This window comes from Cervus elaphus, chromosome 16, assembly GCF_910594005.1.
Source record: "Cervus elaphus chromosome 16, mCerEla1.1, whole genome shotgun sequence".
Classification (NCBI taxonomy): Eukaryota; Metazoa; Chordata; class Mammalia; order Artiodactyla; family Cervidae; genus Cervus; species Cervus elaphus.
This window is the reverse complement of record NC_057830.1, coordinates 16,699,732-16,717,365: the sequence shown is the minus strand read 5'-3', so window position 1 is coordinate 16,717,365 and position 17,634 is coordinate 16,699,732. Positions and strand designations below refer to the sequence as shown.

The 17,634-nt window shown below is 39.7% G+C and overlaps 2 protein-coding genes across 5 annotated transcripts in view; both read left to right on the top strand.

The window, feature by feature from the left end:
- Positions 1-2,074, top strand: part of FSD1L (fibronectin type III and SPRY domain containing 1 like) — a 66,659-nt gene extending 64,585 nt beyond the window's left edge. Inside the window, exon 13 of the mRNA XM_043927219.1 lies at positions 1,908-2,074. Coding sequence (XP_043783154.1) covers positions 1,908-1,939 — 32 coding nt within the window. The 3' untranslated portion in view covers positions 1,940-2,074. The remainder of the gene's footprint in view (positions 1-1,907) is intronic.
- Positions 2,075-3,457: 1,383 nt separating this feature from the next.
- FKTN (fukutin) overlaps positions 3,458-17,634 on the top strand; it is a 112,707-nt gene continuing 98,530 nt past the window's right edge. For 2 of the 4 annotated variants that reach the window (XM_043927223.1, XM_043927224.1), the window contains exon 1: positions 3,458-3,588. The gene's annotated coding sequence lies outside the window, so the exon portion shown is untranslated. The remainder of the gene's footprint in view (positions 3,589-17,634) is intronic. The other 2 variants (XM_043927226.1, XM_043927222.1) reach the window with 1 other exon arrangement.

Genomic DNA, 17,634 nt, shown 5'->3' with positions numbered 1-17,634 from the left:
ACCAACAGTGTAAGAGGGTTCCCTTTTCTCCACACCCTCTCCAGCATTTATTGCTTGTAGACTTTTGGATAGCAGCCATCCCGACTGGCGTGTAATGGTACCTCATTGTGGTTTTGATTTGCATTTCTCTAATAATGAGTGATGTTGAGCATCTTTTCATGTGTTTGTTAGCCATCTGTATGTCTTCTTTGGAGAAATGTCTGTTTAGTTCTTTGGCCTATTTTTTGATTGGGTCATTTATTTTTCTGGAATTGAGCTGCAGGAGTTGCTTGTATATTTTTGAGATTAATCCTTTGTCTGTTTCTTCATTTGCTATTATTTTCTCCCAATCTGAGGGCTGTCTTTTCACCTTACTTATAGTTTCCTTTGTAGTGCAAAAGCTTTTAAGTTTCATTAGGTCCCATTTGTTTAGTCTTGCTTTTATTTCCAATATTCTGGGAGGTGGGTCATAGTATGGTTGCTTTTTTAAAATCAGGGTCCAGACAAGGTCCATACATTGCATTTGGGCATATGTCTCTTAAGTCTGATGTTGCATTAGTTCCCTCCACCACCTTTTAAATGCCATTGATGAAGAAACTGGGGCATTTGTCTTGTAGAATGTTCCACATTCTGAGCAATTCTCTATAGCCTCTATTAAATCAAGAGTTATGGTTAAATGTGGGTTCAGTTTTTAGGCAAGAATCTTTCATAGGCAGTGCTGTGTACTTTCTGTTGCATCACATCTGAAAGTGCATGCTGTGATGTTGCCGCAGAGTTAATGATAAGATTGATCAGTGGGTTCAGGGGGTTCCAGCCTAATCCATCAAGTAAGAAATTCCCCATCAACATTTCAAATTAATTTTAGCCTCTGCTGATGAGGGTTGTTCTTGTTTCACTAGGAGTAGCAATGATTGTTCTATCATTCATTCTTTATTAGTTGGAATTCTCATTAGCATTTTGATTACACTGCAATCCTGTTCTAAAAGGCAGGATAAATGCTCAATGACTTTATCAAGTTTCAGGGTAGTGAGTTCATGCCCTGGCAATCATCAGTCTTGACTAATGAGTTTCACATGTAAGGAACCGTGAAGTCGAGAATTTTTATGTATTTTCTGTATTTCAATTAATAGCAGTTATTCATTTTGATGCTCAAAATTTACCATCTTCAGTCCTTTAGGTGAACTCCTGTATCCAATGATCCCATGAATCTTTGGTAACTTCCTTCCTTTGAGTGTTACCTACTTTTTAAATAAACCTACTAACTACTAGTCCAAGTAATAAGAGGGCTCTGTGTAAAACTGAGCCCCCTAAAACAGTTCCTCTGGTGACTTTATAATTAACCTCTTTATCCCAAACCTTCTTTCTTGCTCCCCATTTCAGAATTGAATGTCAAGAGGGGGGACTGTGACCGAGCAGGACCCTAGGGGACCTTCCCTGTGACAGACAACACCCCCACCCCCACCCCATCATGTCCTCCACCTGCCTCTTGTTTGTAGAAAAGCTTTAGTCTCCCAGTGATTCTCAAAAGACTGGCTCAATAGTTAATGATTAGGAAATAAGAAGATGTAGAAACAAAGATGTGAAGAACTGACTCATTCGAAAAGACCCTGATGCTGGGGAAGATTGAATGCAGGAGAAGGGGACGGCAGAGGGTGAGATGGTTGGATGGCATCACCAACTCGATGGACACGAGTCTGAGTAAGCTCCAGGAGTTGGTGATGGACAGGGAGGACTGGCGTGCTGCAGTCCATGGGGTGGCAGAGTCGGACACGACTGAGCAACTGAACTGAACTGAGAAAGAAAAGCAATTGGTCCAGGAAACTGGCAACAATTTAAGACTATAAACCAGACACACAGAATTACCAAACTCCCTGTTTCCCTGAAAGATATAAAGGTCTGATTGACACAGTCTTAACTTATTTTAACAGGAAGCAGGCCCCCACCAGATGAAAGCTGCTGACCACAAGCACATAGACCACACACTGGTTGAAAACAGAAGACAGGTGATGCTGGAAACTTCACCTTGGTGCCAACCAGTCCAGGAACTACACACAAGCTGGTCACACACGCTGCTCCCTCCCTCACACTGCCTTTACAGTATCTGTCTCCTAACTAGCAACCTGGAGACAGCCTTAGGACAGCAGTCCACCGTCTTCCCAGGTTGCGGACCTCCTGAATAAAGCAAATTTTCCTTTTCCACTAACACTCGTCTCGAGTACTGGCCTTTTGAGCAGCAAGCAAGGGAACTGGGGTTCAGTACTGGTGTTGTCTGGTTACATAATAAATCTCTATGTACACAGAAAACTTATGCAAGGAAAAGAAACTTACAAGGAACATAACCCTGGGAAATGAGAAAGACATATACTTTTCCAAAAAACAGTTCAGATTCCATGTGCATTATTGAGCACTCATAATAGTGGCATTCTTCTAGAAGGCACAAAAATGTATATATCATGCATCAAGTTGGAAACCCATCAACTCACTAAAAATAATTAAGGGTGTAAGAAAATGTATATACAGTATTAGGTATTAGTACAATAAATGTGTTATACATACCAGCACGACTACTATTATAAAATGCTGATTTCAAAATGAAAAGGTTTAGCAAACGACTCAGATATATGAGAAGAGTCTTTCCAGTTTTCACCATGGGCTGATAATAGAAATTCTTGTAGAAAGAACTTAAAATCACAGTGATTTGTTCAGTGCTTTATAGTTTTCAAAATTATGTCAAAACGGATTCATAGGCGTTCCTTTACAGTAATTCTTTGGATTACAGTTAAAAGTCCGGTCTGGAACTGAATGTGTATTTCGAGAATTTAACAGGAGTGTAACAGTTCGCTGGAGCTTGGGTGTTCCCCAGGTACCTCAACCTCAAGAGCGATATTAACTCAGTTGTTTCCCACGTGGATCAGTGGTAAAGAATCCGCCTGAAGATGCAGGAGAGACGGGTTTGACCCATGGGTAGGGAAGATCCCCTGGAGGAGGAAATGGCAACCTACTCTAATATTCTCGCGCGAAATCCCACGGACAGAGGATCCTGGCGGGCTACAATCCATTGGGTCGCAAACAGTCGTACCAGAATTAGCGACTACACAGCTTAGCGACTGAGCCCGACTGTTTCCCACTCCATCCCCCGTCTCACCCGACGGTACCGAAACCAGAATCTGGAGAGTTCTTCTGAATCCCTCTGCAGAGCATACACACTAAAAACATCTGAAATTCATTTAACTGGCGTCCTATATTTTATCTCGCAAACCCACACACTTTGGGGAACACAGCTCAGCGGGTGCCTCTCCATGGACCACCTCCTAAAATCTCAGATCGCCTCTGTGCGCTGCTGTAGTAGTTACCTAGGTAAGAGATAGTATTAAAAAAAAAAAAGCTTGGCTACGAAGCTTAATCCCCCAAGCCAGAAAATTTCCGGGTTCAGTAAACTTCGGGAGGTGAGGAAGCGCCGGGGATCGTAGACCTGCCGGTGGCCAGGTCGAATGTGCTTACGCCCGAGACACCAACCAGACTAGTGCGCACGACTCCGCGCTTGACGGTCCCTTTTACAGCAGTTGCTGTGAGTGCCGTAAAGCGGAGTTGCCGCTGCTGTTGGCTGAGGTAAGGTGTGAGAGGCGCTGCTTGGTCTCGGGGGATGGGCGGGCATCTCAGGAGGGTGTCGCCAGTGGCTCGTTTGCCGTCACTGGGCATTCCCCCAGCTCTCTGGGCACCTGCCCTGGCCCAGGCAGGCCACAGGTTGAGCGCCCTCCGGGCTGGGAATACTTAGCAAGGCAGTCCACGGGCACCTCAGGGAGGGTTTGCTCGGGCTCCTCCCCCCGCCGCCACGCTTCTGGTCGAGTCAGCCACTAAAATCCTCCTGCCGGGATAGGACTGGTTTTGGACTCCATCGAGACCCTCGTAGGACCCGGTTGGGGTCAAGACGTTTGAGTAGGGTCGTGAGAGCCGTTACGGGGTTTGGAAAAGGGTCTAGAGGGTGGGGGAGAGCGTTGCAGGTTTGGGGGCCAGTGTGTGTAAAATTGTAGAAGCATGAAAGGAGCTCCCAGGTTTGGGCAGCTCTGCGTATTAAGGGAATGGCTGGAGGGATGGGTACGGAGACGGGAAGGCCAGGAACGTGGCCGGAGCTAACGCTGGGGCTCAACTGGGAAGGGCCTTGATGCCCCATGAGGGAGTGTGGCGTGCTTCCGCGGGCAGTGGAGGAGCTACGATAGCTTTCTGGAGAGGGGTATTTGAATTAATCATCCCTTTCTCTCTTGCTTTCCCCCTGGGTTCCGCTTTCAGTTCAGTTGGAGGAGTGTTGACTGACGCGTCCCTTTTGAGTGCTTAATAATGGGATGGACACTGCTAGCCGTGTAAATAAAGTTTCATATGGCACTGACATAAGCCTTTTGTTTGCGTTATCAACGGAGGGTGTCGGGAAAGACTGACATATAGAGAGCTGACGCCAGCTTTGGGTAGGAATCTGGGGAACTGTTATTCAGATTTTGTCACCGTCATCAGTTCTCAAGTAACACAAGAGAAGTCACTTCTCTCTGGGCCTCAGATTTCTCAGATTAAAAAGAGAACCTCGGTGATATCAGGTTCTTTTTACTTTTGAAGATAGCAGGTTTCTAAAGAATAAGCATCAGCCTGGGAACAAATAGAAAAGTGAGTGATGGAGCAGTGCATTAGAAATTGGGGAAAAAGAAATTTGGGATTGGGCTGTACTTTGAGGATGGATAGAGTTTGAGTCATCCAGAACCATCTCTATTAAGCACCATAGATAAAGGTAGAGGCAGCAGGAATAAGCCTCTGGGAGGATAGAGGACTTGGGGAGGATGGCACTACATATTGAAAGAACCTCAACTGAAAAAGTGCAGTCTGTTCTAAAAAGGAAGAAAAAAGGAGTGAGAGAAATGTCAACAATACACAGAACTTGATTCCTTGGATCTAGGTGATGGATATTTTGAACCTGTGTTTCTAAAAAGTGAATTCAAGTGCTGTTGATACAAACGAGAATTCTATCAAAATTCTAGGAGGTGATAATGTATTGGGAGTGTGGTGGTGCAGATTGTAGTTTTGTTTTGCCAGTAACTAGCCTCTTGGGCTGTCATTTAATTCTTCTAGATCCTATTCTCTTCTCTAAAATAGTGTAGACTTAGTGATCTCTTTTCTCTAAAACTTGTAAAATGTGAGTCTGTGAGGATGGATAACTGTTCTCTTCTGAAGGGGGCTGGGAGATAGTTGATGGAGAATAAATGGGTTAAATTTGAGGTGTAGGACATAAAGTTAAATATTTAGGCAGCTGGAGTTTGAGAAAGTTAAGTAGTAAGGTTTCTCTTTAGCGATGTTAGTTAACATCTTGAAAATGAGTTTGCTTTGAGGAAGAGATTGTAAAGAGTCACTATAGGATGTGTGTGTAGATAGGAGACTAGAGAAATGATTGAAAGAGATGTATAGATCTCTATGAGCAAGGACTCCTTTTCAGAAAGGATTACATCTTGGGGGTCAACATTTTACTAAAATAATTTAACAGTATTTACAGTCAATATTAAGCAACCATTTCTGGGATCTCTGGCAGAAAATAAACAATTCAGATAGATACAGTCTCCACCGTCATTCTGATGTCTATTCAGAAGTAATATCATTTATATGCTTATTCATTCAACAAATATGTTTCATGCGTGGAATGTATAATGAAGAAGGCAGATGTTCCTATTGTCCCTGCATGTAAAGGCCGTAGTGTCTAACTCAGTGCTTTTCAAATTGTAATGCACATATGAATCACCTGAGGATCTTAAAATTTAGATTAAATATAGATTCTGAATCGCTGTGTCTGCAGTACAGCCTAAGAATTTTTGACATGCTCCAATGTGATGTTGATTTGTTGGTCTGAGGACCATACTTTTAAGTAGCAAAGATTAAGCCATTACTACTACTTGTTATCTACTTTATTAATAATTTTATCATCTTTATGAAAATAATATATGTTCATTATACAAAATATCAGGACAGTGTAGAAAAGCATAAAGAACAATGTAAAAATCACCCTGATCTCCATACTTAGAAATGACCATTATTGATAAATTGGTGAACATCCATCCAGATTTTATGTATGTACATATATTCACACTTATATATTGTACTAAGTACTTGATGCATGCTGAGTCACGTATTTGATTCTGTTAGCTTTATAGTTTTACTGAGATCAGTACCCAGACATCCTCAACCAAGCAGTTAAGTACTTGCATTCTTGGGGGAAAGACTTTACCCAGTTACAAATAACTTGGTTTAATGCTATTCTGTTACTCCAAATATTGGGAGATATTAAAATAATGAAAGCTTGTGATGTTGTTGGGGCTGTAGTATTTGTTAATTGAGCCATAGAATGAGAGAATTTTTTTAAGTTTTTTTTTAAAACTTAGTCATTTTTTTCCTTCTCATTACAAAATCAATTGATATTCACATAGGCTAAATAAAAAGGAAAAAGAAGAAGAACACCTACAGTCCTCCCAACCCAAAGACAACCACTGTTCTTACTCTGGTGTGTATGCTACTAAGATAGCTCTTAAATGACCCATAAAAATAATGTATGTAAACTATGTTTGGGTCAAAAGAAATCCTTGATTCCTCAACTTTCTGCTGCCTTTGCAATAACCATAATCTATTGTTTATACTATAGAGTCTTATAACAGGGAACAGCTCACAGGTTGCCTGGTGTCTGTAGGGTATACATAGAACCCAGTAATATTTGTGAACTTAATGGAAAAAAAGAATGAGTGAGGGAACAAACCAAACTGCTCTGTGTCACATAAACTCTGGCTGTCACTCTTCACCTGCTGGTACTTGCATTCACCACTTATCTCAAATACTTTTGTACTGTTCTGGGGACACAGCTTTTCTGGGGTAACAGAAACCCATCATAAATCTTTTAAAATCTATGTGTTTGAATTCTACTGTGGAAGAATGTAGAATATGGAATACTGAGGAATATGGAAACAGGACAGCCTCTTGTCTCAAGGAACTGTAACTGATTAAGACTGACTGCAAAAATTATACAACTACAAGTGCTGTGTAGATATAAATGAGGGGGCCTTTAGTTATCTGAGAGCAAAGGGAATTACTAGTAGACTAAGACTAAAGGTTTTTGTCTACTAATTTTATTGCTAGCATTTATCATGTTAGAATTTGTCATGTTCTAGGTACTCTTCAGTGCTTTACATGTCTTAATCTGAAAGAACAGCCCTGTGAATTAAGTAAATTTATAGATCTGTATTTTTTAAGATGGAGGCACAGAGAGATTAAGTAACCTGCCTAAGAACATATATATATATATATATATATATATATATATATATATATGTATATATATATATAAAAGCTGCAAATGGCAGAGCAGGATTTGGACATAGTAGTCTGTCTTCAGAGCCTATGGTCTTAACTGCGCAAAAGACAGTGAGAGAGGCAGGGTGTGGGGGAGGAAATATACACAGAAGGAAGAGCATAGACAAATGCACCAAGGTAAGAAAGCACTGTATCAATGGGTTCATTTAGGGGATTAGTACTCAATTAGCCATGAAAGTCCTTAAAGCAGGGGAAAGTGACACAAGATGTCGCTGTAGAAATGACTGCACTTTGGTCCCTAAGATGGGTATTTCAAGGAAAGCCTAGTAGTAGAGTACAGATCTTCCTCGATTTGATAAACTCATCATAAATTGGAAATGCATTTAATATACCTAGCCTACTGAACATCATAGCCTAGCCTAGCTTACTTTAAATGTCTTGAGGACACATATATTAGCCTACACAGATGGGCATAATCATCTAATATGAAGCCTATTTTATAATAAAGTATTAATATTTCATATAATTTATTGAGTACTACAAATGAAAAGCAGAATGGTCTTAAGTGTCAGTTGTCTACCTTGTGATCACCTGGTTAGTTGGGAATTGTGTCTCACACTGCCACTGCCCAGCATCATGAGAGATTATGTGGCACTTATTGCTAGCTGTGGGAAAAAAATAAAAAATCAAACACAGTTTCTACTGAATGCTTGTCACTTTTGCCCCATTGTAAAGTCAAAAACTATAAGTCAAACCGTAAGTCAGGGACTATCTGTATTCATGTAGGAGGCTTTCTATTTAGGCAGAGTTAATAAGGCCTTAAAAGTTGGCTAACTATACTGGAAATGGGAAAGAAATGACAGCTTTTAGAGGCACTGAGAAGAATGTATAGTTTGTTGACTCATTAGATAAGGAGTTAGAACTGTAAAAACTGTTTTGAACATAAATAATTGAGAAAATAGGGATACCATTAACAGAATAGAGGGGCAAGTCATCAAAAAAATCTGGCTTGAAGGTGGACAGTGATGTTTAAGAGGACATCACCAGCAGTCTGGTGAAATATTTGTAAGCAGTAATCAGTCAGTAGATACAGGAAGTATATCTAATTAAATGATTAAGAACAAGCGAATATAAAGAGAACGTCCATCCAGATTTCATATCAAACACAGAATAGTACACTTTGTAGGCAGTGCCACTTCCTTCACCCTTTTACTTTGCCTCCGTAAATCAGTCCCTTCCTGTCTTCAATTTCTTTCTTATCTAGGTCTTTCATTTCAGACATTCTCTAAAAGCTCGCTACTACATTGTCATTTCAGAAGGAGTTGCTGTGTATTTTGGATTTTTCTGGAGCATCAATTGGAGAGACTAATATTTTAATCAAGTGTCAGCATTTTGAGAGAGGTTATGTTGCAAAGGGTTAAGAAGTGAATGAGTGGTAAGCTGATGAAGAGACTTCTTAAACCCTTACAGTCTAACCTTTGTTTCCAGGTTACTGATTGTCTTGTAAAGTTAACAATGAAAGGAAAAGAACAGTATATAGGACCAGCGATATTTAAGTAAGATGGATAGCATCTGTTGCTACTGGGGTGTTCTTGGCTTACAGCGGTGGAAAATGTTGGCTTTTTTTCCCCATCTTCTCTCTGAATACATCTTCAGAAGCATTTTCTCTGTATGTCTTCCAGTTTGCTTTATTTCACTACAGTGGTTTGACTGTTTACACTACCCTCTGTTCTCTAATTTAGCCTCCTGTTTTATTTTGCAGTGCAGGACATATTTGAATCTCAATTCTATTACTGCCTCTGCCTTCCTCTCATTTTTCAGTGTTCCTGAATAAATTGGATCTAGCAGCATTGAGGGCACCAGGCTAACACACATCATCTTATGAACCTAACTTCACTTCTAGGTCCAGTTATTTCTTGTTCAAGGGCCTCTGATACAAAGAGAGGTGATCCAGAAGGCACTAGTGGGGAGAAGTGGAATTAAAAAGTCAGGCAGTTTGACGTTCTTTCAAACAGATCCCTACCAAAATAATCCTCAAAAGAGTAATGGGGGACGGGTGTCAGGTTAAGGTAGATGCCAAAATTTTTCATGCTATTACCATCAAAGAACAAATGATAACGTGAAATGGCAATGGGAAGCTGAAAGAATATGAAATGCTGCTCTTGGTTGTAGTAAGAGCCTGAGAACTATCTTGAGCTTCCTATCTTATACATTTTTCCTTCAAATTTGTGTGCGGCTTTCATCTACCACTAGTTTTTTCCAGGCTTTCTCATGCCTTGATACAAATGGATAATAAAGGACAAAAGAAAGGGTAAAAGAATGTGTTTGTTCTTGACTGGAGGTGGCAGTCTTGGTCTCTAGTTACCCCAGGCTCAAAGACTGAGAGGACTGATAACTGACACCTACAGCCTGTTAAAGGTTCAGTTGGGAAGCAGATCTGTTCATTCCTTTCTTCTTAATTGCCAAATCCTAGTTCATGCGCTGGTTAGAGACTGTTCCCAAGTCATCTAAGACTAATTCTGTGCTGTAGTGTGAAAGTTGCTCAGTCATGTTCAACTCTGCGCCCCCATGGACTATATAGTTTCCAGGCCAGAATACTGGAGTGGGTCACCTTTCCCTTCTCTGGGGGGATCGTCTCAACCCAGGGATCAAACCCAGGTCTCCCTCATTGCAGGTGGATTCTTTACCAATTGAGCCACAGGGGAAGCCCATGAATACTGGCGTGGATAGCCTATCCCTTCTCCAGCAGATCTTCCTGACCCAGGAATTAAACTGGGGTATCCTGCATTGCAGGCGGTTACTTATATATTAGCCTTCTCGTATTTGCATTAGAACTTGAAGATACTTAGATATTTAAACCTCATAACTCCCTTTAGAGTCCCCATTACATCTTGTTTTTTTTTTTTTTTTAAACATTTTCTGTCTCCCCCCACCATCCTGTCATTTAAATTTACTATCTGTGTAGTGTTCTTCTTTTCCATTAGACATGATATACCACTTTCGTTATGAAGCTTTACCTAAGTATAAGTGAAAATACATTACTTGTCCTCCCCAGCATTTTTAATAGCTAAAATGTCACATGTAAAGAGAAATGTATACACAAATAATATTTTTCTTTTGGTTCTATGCTGTATTTCTCCATGTGTTATTTTTAAATGTTTACTGTTCAGGAGTTAGAACTAAGTATGGACATTAAACTCTAAAAACCCACTTTTTCACATTTCGTATTATGTTTTATTATAAAAGTTCCTGTAGGACAGAGAAATTTTTAAAATAAAAACTTAAAAAAATTAGTTTTGTGTTCTCTTGAACATTGTGCAGTTATTTGAGTATATTTAGCATACTTCTTATTTCTCGATATTAATTCAGTCATTTTAAGTGTGATGGGGTGATGATTCATGTATTCCAATAACTGTAATTCAAAATAGAAAATAGTAAAAGCCTTAGGGTTAGTTTCCTCTCTTTGTGCTCCATTGTAGCCTGTACTTACTCCTTCATGGCCATTACACTCTTGATCAGTTCAGTTCAGTTGCTCAGGTGTATCCGACTCTTTGCGACCCCATGAACAGCAGCACGCCAGGTCTCCCTGTCCATCACGAGCTCCCGGAGTCCACCCAAACCCATGTCCATTGAGTTGGTGATGCCATCCAACCGTCTCATCCTCTGTCGTCCCCTACTTCTCCTGCCCTCAATCTTTCCCAGAGTCAGGGTCTTTTCAAATGAGTCAGCTCTTTGCATGAGGTGGCCAAAGTATTGGAGTTTCAGCTTCAACATCAGTCCTTCCAGTGAACACCCAGGACTGATCTCCTTTAGGATGGACTGGTTGGATCTCCTTGCAGTCCTAGGGACTCTCAAGAGTCTTCTCCAACACCACAGTTCAAAAGCATCAATTCTTCGGCACTCAGCTTTCTTTATAGTCCAACTCTCACATCCATACATGACCAATGGAAAAACTATAGCCTTGATTTGATGGACCTTTGTTGGCAAAGTAATGTCTCTGCTTTTTAATATGCTGTCTAGGTTGGTCATAACTTTCCTTCCAAGGAGTAAGTGTCTTTTAATTTCATGGCTGCAATCACCATCTGCAGTGATTTTGGAGCCCAGAAAAATAAAGTCAGCCACTGTTTCCACTGTTTCCCCATCTATTTGCCAGGAAATGATGAGACCAGATGCCATGATCTTAGTTTTCTGAATGTTGAGCTTTAAGCCAGCTTTTTCACTCTCCTCTTTCACTTTCATCAAGAGGCTCTTTAGTTCTTCTTCACTTTCTGCTATAAGGGTGGTGTCATCTGCATATCTGAGGTTATTGATATTTCTCCCGGCAATCTTGATTCCAGCTTGTGCTTCTTCCAGCCCAGCATTTCTCATGATGTACTCTGCATATAAGTTAAAATAAGCAGGGTCACTATATACAGCCTTGAGGTACTCCTTCCCCGATTTGGAACCAGTCTGTTGTTCCATGTCCAGTTCTAACTGTTACTTCCTGACCTGCATACAGGTTTCTTAAGAGACAAGTCAGGTGGTCTGGTATTCCCATCTCTTCAGAATTTTCCACAGTTTATTGTGATCCACACAGTCAAAGACTTTGCCATAGTCAATAAAGCAGAAATAGATGTTTTTCTGGAACTCTCTTGCTTTTTTGATGATCCAGCGAAGTTGGCAATTTGATCTCTGGTTCCTCTGCCTTTTCTAAAACCAGCTTGAACATCTGGAAGTTCATGGTTCACATATTGCTGAAGCCTGGCTTGGAGTATTTTAAGCATTACTTTACTAGCGTGTGAGATGAGTGCAATTGTGCGGTAGTTTGAGCATTCCTTGGCATTGCCTTTCTTTAGGATTGGGATGAAAACTGACCTTTTTCAGTCCTGTGGCCACTGCTGAGTTTTCCAAATTTTCTGGCATATTGAGTGCAGCACTTTCACAGCGTCATCTTTCAGTATTTGAACTAGCTCAACTGGAATTCCATCACCTCCACTAGCTTTTTTTGTAGTGATGCTTCCTAAGGGCCACTTGACTTCACATTCCAGGATGTCTGGCTCTAGGTGAGTGATTATACCATCGTGATTATCTGGGTTGTGAAGATCTTTTTTGTATAGTTCTTCTGTGTATTCTTGCCACCTCTTCTTAATATCTTCTGCTTCTGTTAGTTCCCTACCATTTCTGTGCCCATCTTTGCATGAAATGTTCCCTTGGTATCTCTAATTTTCTTGAAGAGATCTCTAGTCTTTCCCTTTCTATTGTTTTCCTCTATTTCTTTGCATTGATCGCTGAAGAAGGCTTTCTTATCTCTCTGTGCTATTTGGAACTCTGCATTCAAATGGATATATCTTTCCTTTTCTCCTTTGCTTTTTGCTTCCCTTCTTTCACAGCTGTTTGTAAGGCCTCCTCAGACAGCCATTTTGCTTTTTTGCATTTCTTTTTCTTAGGGATTTTCTTGATCCCTGTCTCCTGTACATTGTCACGAACCTCCATCCATAGTTCATCAGGCACTCTATCTATCAGATCTAGTCTCTTAAATCTATTTCGCACTTCCACTGTATAATCATAAGGGATCTGATTTAGGTCATACCTGAATGGTCTAGTGGTTCAGTCTGAATTTGGCAACAAGGAGTTCTCTATATTTATCTCTGATACAGTCTAGCACAAACTAGAATAGTGGTTCTTAGTAGATGTGAGGGTGGTAAGAATGGTAGTTGTGCATTTTGGAAAAAACTTCCCATGCTATTCTTTAGGACTTCTTACCTTCCACCACCATCAATCACCATTCTTTTAAAAACTCTCATATACTCATCTTTAAAATCTTTGAAGATAGGGAACTGTATTTTACTCATCATTTTCTCTTTAGGGCTTAGCCTTTTGTTGGCATCTCTCCCTTTTAAGGTAGACAGTAAATATTTATTCCTTGCAAGAAGGTAAGACTAGGAATTTATAGCTGGAAGAGATTGCTTCTGACTTGGAAGAGCATGAAAGACTTCATAAAAGGAAGGTCATTGAGAGGAGCTGTGTAAAGAGGTATAGAACTGGTTCTCTGGAAATAGATGAGAATACTTCAGACAAGAGGGAGTGAACAAAAGCAAAGAGGTAGGAAAGTGTGTGTATTCCAGGAATACTTGGGCAAAGACCATGGAGTGTGTGAAGTGGGAGAAAGTCTAGAAAATTTGCCTTGTGTTCAGTTAGATTGTGAATGCCCTTGAATGCTTCTGTGTTTGACCCTTAAACAGTGCAGTCGTGGGTGCCAGACGTCTGTCAACTGAAATAAAAACACACATTGTGCGAGCTGTGAGTTTCAGTTTTATTTGGGAGACAGTCTCAGATAGTTCTGAGTAATTTCTTAGAAGAGGAAGTAGATAGGGGAGGTCAGTAGATACATAATTTTGCAAAGAGGTATGTGCCCTTGTGCACACATCTCTGTAGAAGTTTACTTCTAGTCACAAGGAACACGTATCTCAGTTAATGATTTTAGTGCTTTTCTAAATGTGGGAAGATGTAAGAGTACAGGTTCATAAATGGTTTCTCCTGAAATATTTCTAACTATCTAGAGGCCTGTTTTCCCAGAGGACAGAGTGCTTCATCCTGCCCTTCACCCTGATTTCCTTTCACATGTATTGTAGGTTAGCAACTGCATTGGCTAAAGACTTGATTCTTGTAGAACTGGTTGGTAGGCACCATTCTTTACACAGTCAAAAATCTACATGTAAGAGAGTCAGCCCTCCATGTCTGCAGTTTCATATCTCCAAATTAAGTCAACAGCAGATTATGTAATACTGTAGTGTTTATTATTGAAAAAGAATCTGTGTGTAAGTGGGCCTGTGTAGTTCAAATCCGTGTTGTTCATGGGTCAAATTTATGTGAAACTTGAGCTTTACTTGTAGGTGGTAAGGAACTATTGAAAAAATTTGATGATGATGTAATTTGATTCTTTTATCAGTAGCTTGGTATGTCTATCAGTGTAAGATTATGAGTAGGCAGAAAGTGGAGCTTAGCTTGGGACATCAATTAGAATTAAGACATTTGTACAGTTAGAGTTTAAATTAGAATGACAGTGAAGAAAGAAGAGGAAGTTGGTGCAAGAGATATTTTAGAGGTAAACTCAATAAGCCTTGGCCTCTTAAGTATAACATTACTCATTTTAAAGTGGTGATTCCATTCCTAATGAAGACATGGTGCTAGCAAAAAGGAATGTTTTCTTATCTTTGCAGTTAGTTGAATTGGTTTGTTATTCACAGAAAATAAATAATGAAATAAAGTTAATTGGATATCATCTTGATAATAAAAATGTAGTTGTGACTGATGATATATTTTGGAGCTTTAGTTTATGTAAGAATTAATAGTAGGTTAGAGTTATGTCCAAAAAGAGAACAAGATATTAATTCTGACTTTATTTTTCTATAGTGGTTTATATAGGTCTTTTATATTTTCTTTCCATTTGTTAATTCAGGCACAGGAAAGACTGGACTATAGCACACTCCAAGTGTTACTTTAGATTTTAGGAATCAGAGTATAATACATTGATGTACTTTTTAACACAATTACAAAAAACTGAGCTTAAATACTGAAAATGAAGGCTGTTCTTTTTATTATCTTGTGAGCTATCCTTATAATAGTACATATTTGACTGTCTTATCTTAAAAGGTTTTGGCTGACAGCAGAACTAATACCATTGTTTGATGTTGCTAATTTTTACAGTTTTAGGAGATAGAATATGATGATGATTTCTTCAGTTATCTTTGCTTGATGCATTATCTGTAAATCAAGTAGATTACTTACATCACTGGTGATAGTTCTCTTAAGTAGGTTGTTGACTTTATGTAACATCATTGGATGTTTGATATATATAGACTTTCATTCTGGAAGCCCATTTGGATTGTTTCAAAATCCTATGAATTCTGATTTAAAGATGGCAGAGTAAAAACATTTGTGCCCTCTTCTATCCAAAATTACCCTGAAACAGCCAGGAAAATGAGAGACAGAGATGTATAGTTGACCTTTGAACAACACAAGTTTGAACTGCTACATGTGGATTTTTTTCAGTAGTAAATACTACAGTATTATATGACCCCTGGATAGTTGAATCCACAGATGCAAACCACATATATGAAAAAAAAACACAGATACCAAGGAACTACGTATGTATATGGAGGGCCAACTATAAGATATGCAGATTTTTAGCTGCATAGAATGTTGGTGTCCCTAATCCCTGCATTGTTCAAGGGTCAGTTATAATTACATTTTCGATAGGGCTAGAGTCCTGTATCCCAAATTGAAATATTTGAGAAGTGATTGTCAAATGTAAGCAGGAGAGATTAAAAGAGCATTCTGACAGAAAGAGATCTCAGGTAGAACTGACAGAGCAATGAAAGATAGATCTATTTACAGTGGTGTCAGGGTGCGTAGAAAAGCAGTAGGAGAAGCTTCCTTGGACTGTTTGGCAACATCTAGCAGGAAAGGAAGAACAAATGAGAAAGCACACCGATACATGATCTTTGCAGGAAGCACTCTTTTGATGAGGCAAGAAATAATGGCTAAACATCTTTCTCTTCCTTGTTCTCACATACATTGTCTCTCTCTTACACACATGCACAGAACACCCTGTGTCATAAAGAGCTTTCTTGTAGGCTAGAGAGACTACCTTCTAGTCCAGAACACAGCCTTAATTCTTCCTCCTAAAATCCTCTTGCAAATAATTGTCCTGGGTGAAGTTCATGTCATTCAAAGATAAATAATGATAAAAAGAAAATGAGTACAATATGTACACAAAAGTGTTACAGAAAGAAAAGCAAAAGGAAATGGAAAAACGAGTGACGAAGACCCGTGAGAAAGCTGTGGTGGCGTAACAAATTTAAGGAGACAACCACTTCTTTAAGAGCTTCCCTGGTAGCTCAGCTGGTAAAGAATCTGCTTACAATGTGGGAGACCTGGGTTTGATCCCTGGGTTGGGAAGATACCCTGGAGGAGGGCATGGCAACCCTCTCCAGCATTCTTACCTGGAGAATCCCATGGGCAGAGGAGGCTGGCAGGCTATAGTCCAGGGGGTTGCAAAGAGTTGGACACGACTGAGTGACTAAGCCCAACACAGCCACTTCTTTAAAACAATAGAGAAAGCTAACTGGCTAGGGAGAAATAGTAAGACAGTGGTAAATAATGAGTCATAATTTGGCAGAACTCAAGAAAGAAAAGAAAGAAAAATATAATCAGGAATAAAAAGCCACATAGAAAACAGAAAGGAGAATTAATGTTGCTGAAAACTCAGTAAGGGATATGACGACAGGCTTCTGAAAGTTGAGCAAAGTGAAATGGGAATGAAAGGAGATGAAACAAATGCTTAATTATAGTTCTGGAAATAGAAATTCAACATTAGAACAGAAAAGTATTCAAAACACATAAGAAAACCTGTTGTAGGGAAAGAAATCTTGATTCTACAGAATCAAGGGCACATAATGGAGAGGCACATAATGGAAGGGCACATAATGAAGAAAAACTAATAACAATCATTAACATCATTACATGACCTAGTTTTTAAAAAATTGTATTTCAAAACTAAGGAATGTGTTCTTTGCTCATCCGTTAAAAAGATCATCTTCCCTGTAGTGCCAGGGAAAGGCTCACATATTGTGAAGGGAGTATTTAGCATTGCAGGACAGTGGTACAAATCCTGTAAGTCATCAGAGGAAAGAGGGTATGACCTCAAAGCCAAACTATTAGTTGACACCTGTTTTTGAACAATGCAAGAACTCAAGGTAAATAATGCCCATATTCTAAGGGGAAGATGAATATCAGCCATCTAGTAGATGAACAGAGATGGAACAGTGATGGAATGGCAGGGAAACAGTAGGAATAAGATTTTAAAAGCTGAGAGATTTGTATTACAGAAAAAATGAACTAATAAAAGTCAGGATTAAAAGGAGAGATATAGAAGGTGTTAATAGATTTCCTCTTATTTTTTAGCTGGAGAGCTAAAGACAAAGTTTATACATGAAGTAATAGAGGTATTAATATATAGATAAAGGAATAAAGATAAACATTTAAAGAACCAAATGTAGTGTGTGTGACCAAAATCAAACAGTGAAGAGGAGGTAAGAAGAAGTAGAACTGTATTAAATTACTTGTTCTAAAGGAATAGTCAGTTGGGACCAAAGATGAACAGAAACTTTAAGGAATTCCCTGGTGACGTAGGGGACATGGGTTCAGTCCCTGATCCGAGAAGATTCCACATGCCATGGAGCAGCTAAGCCTGTGTACCACGACGGCTGAGCTCACATTCTGGACCCTGCAAGCCACAACTAATGAGCGCCTGTGCCACAGCTACGGAAGCCTGCACGCCCTAGA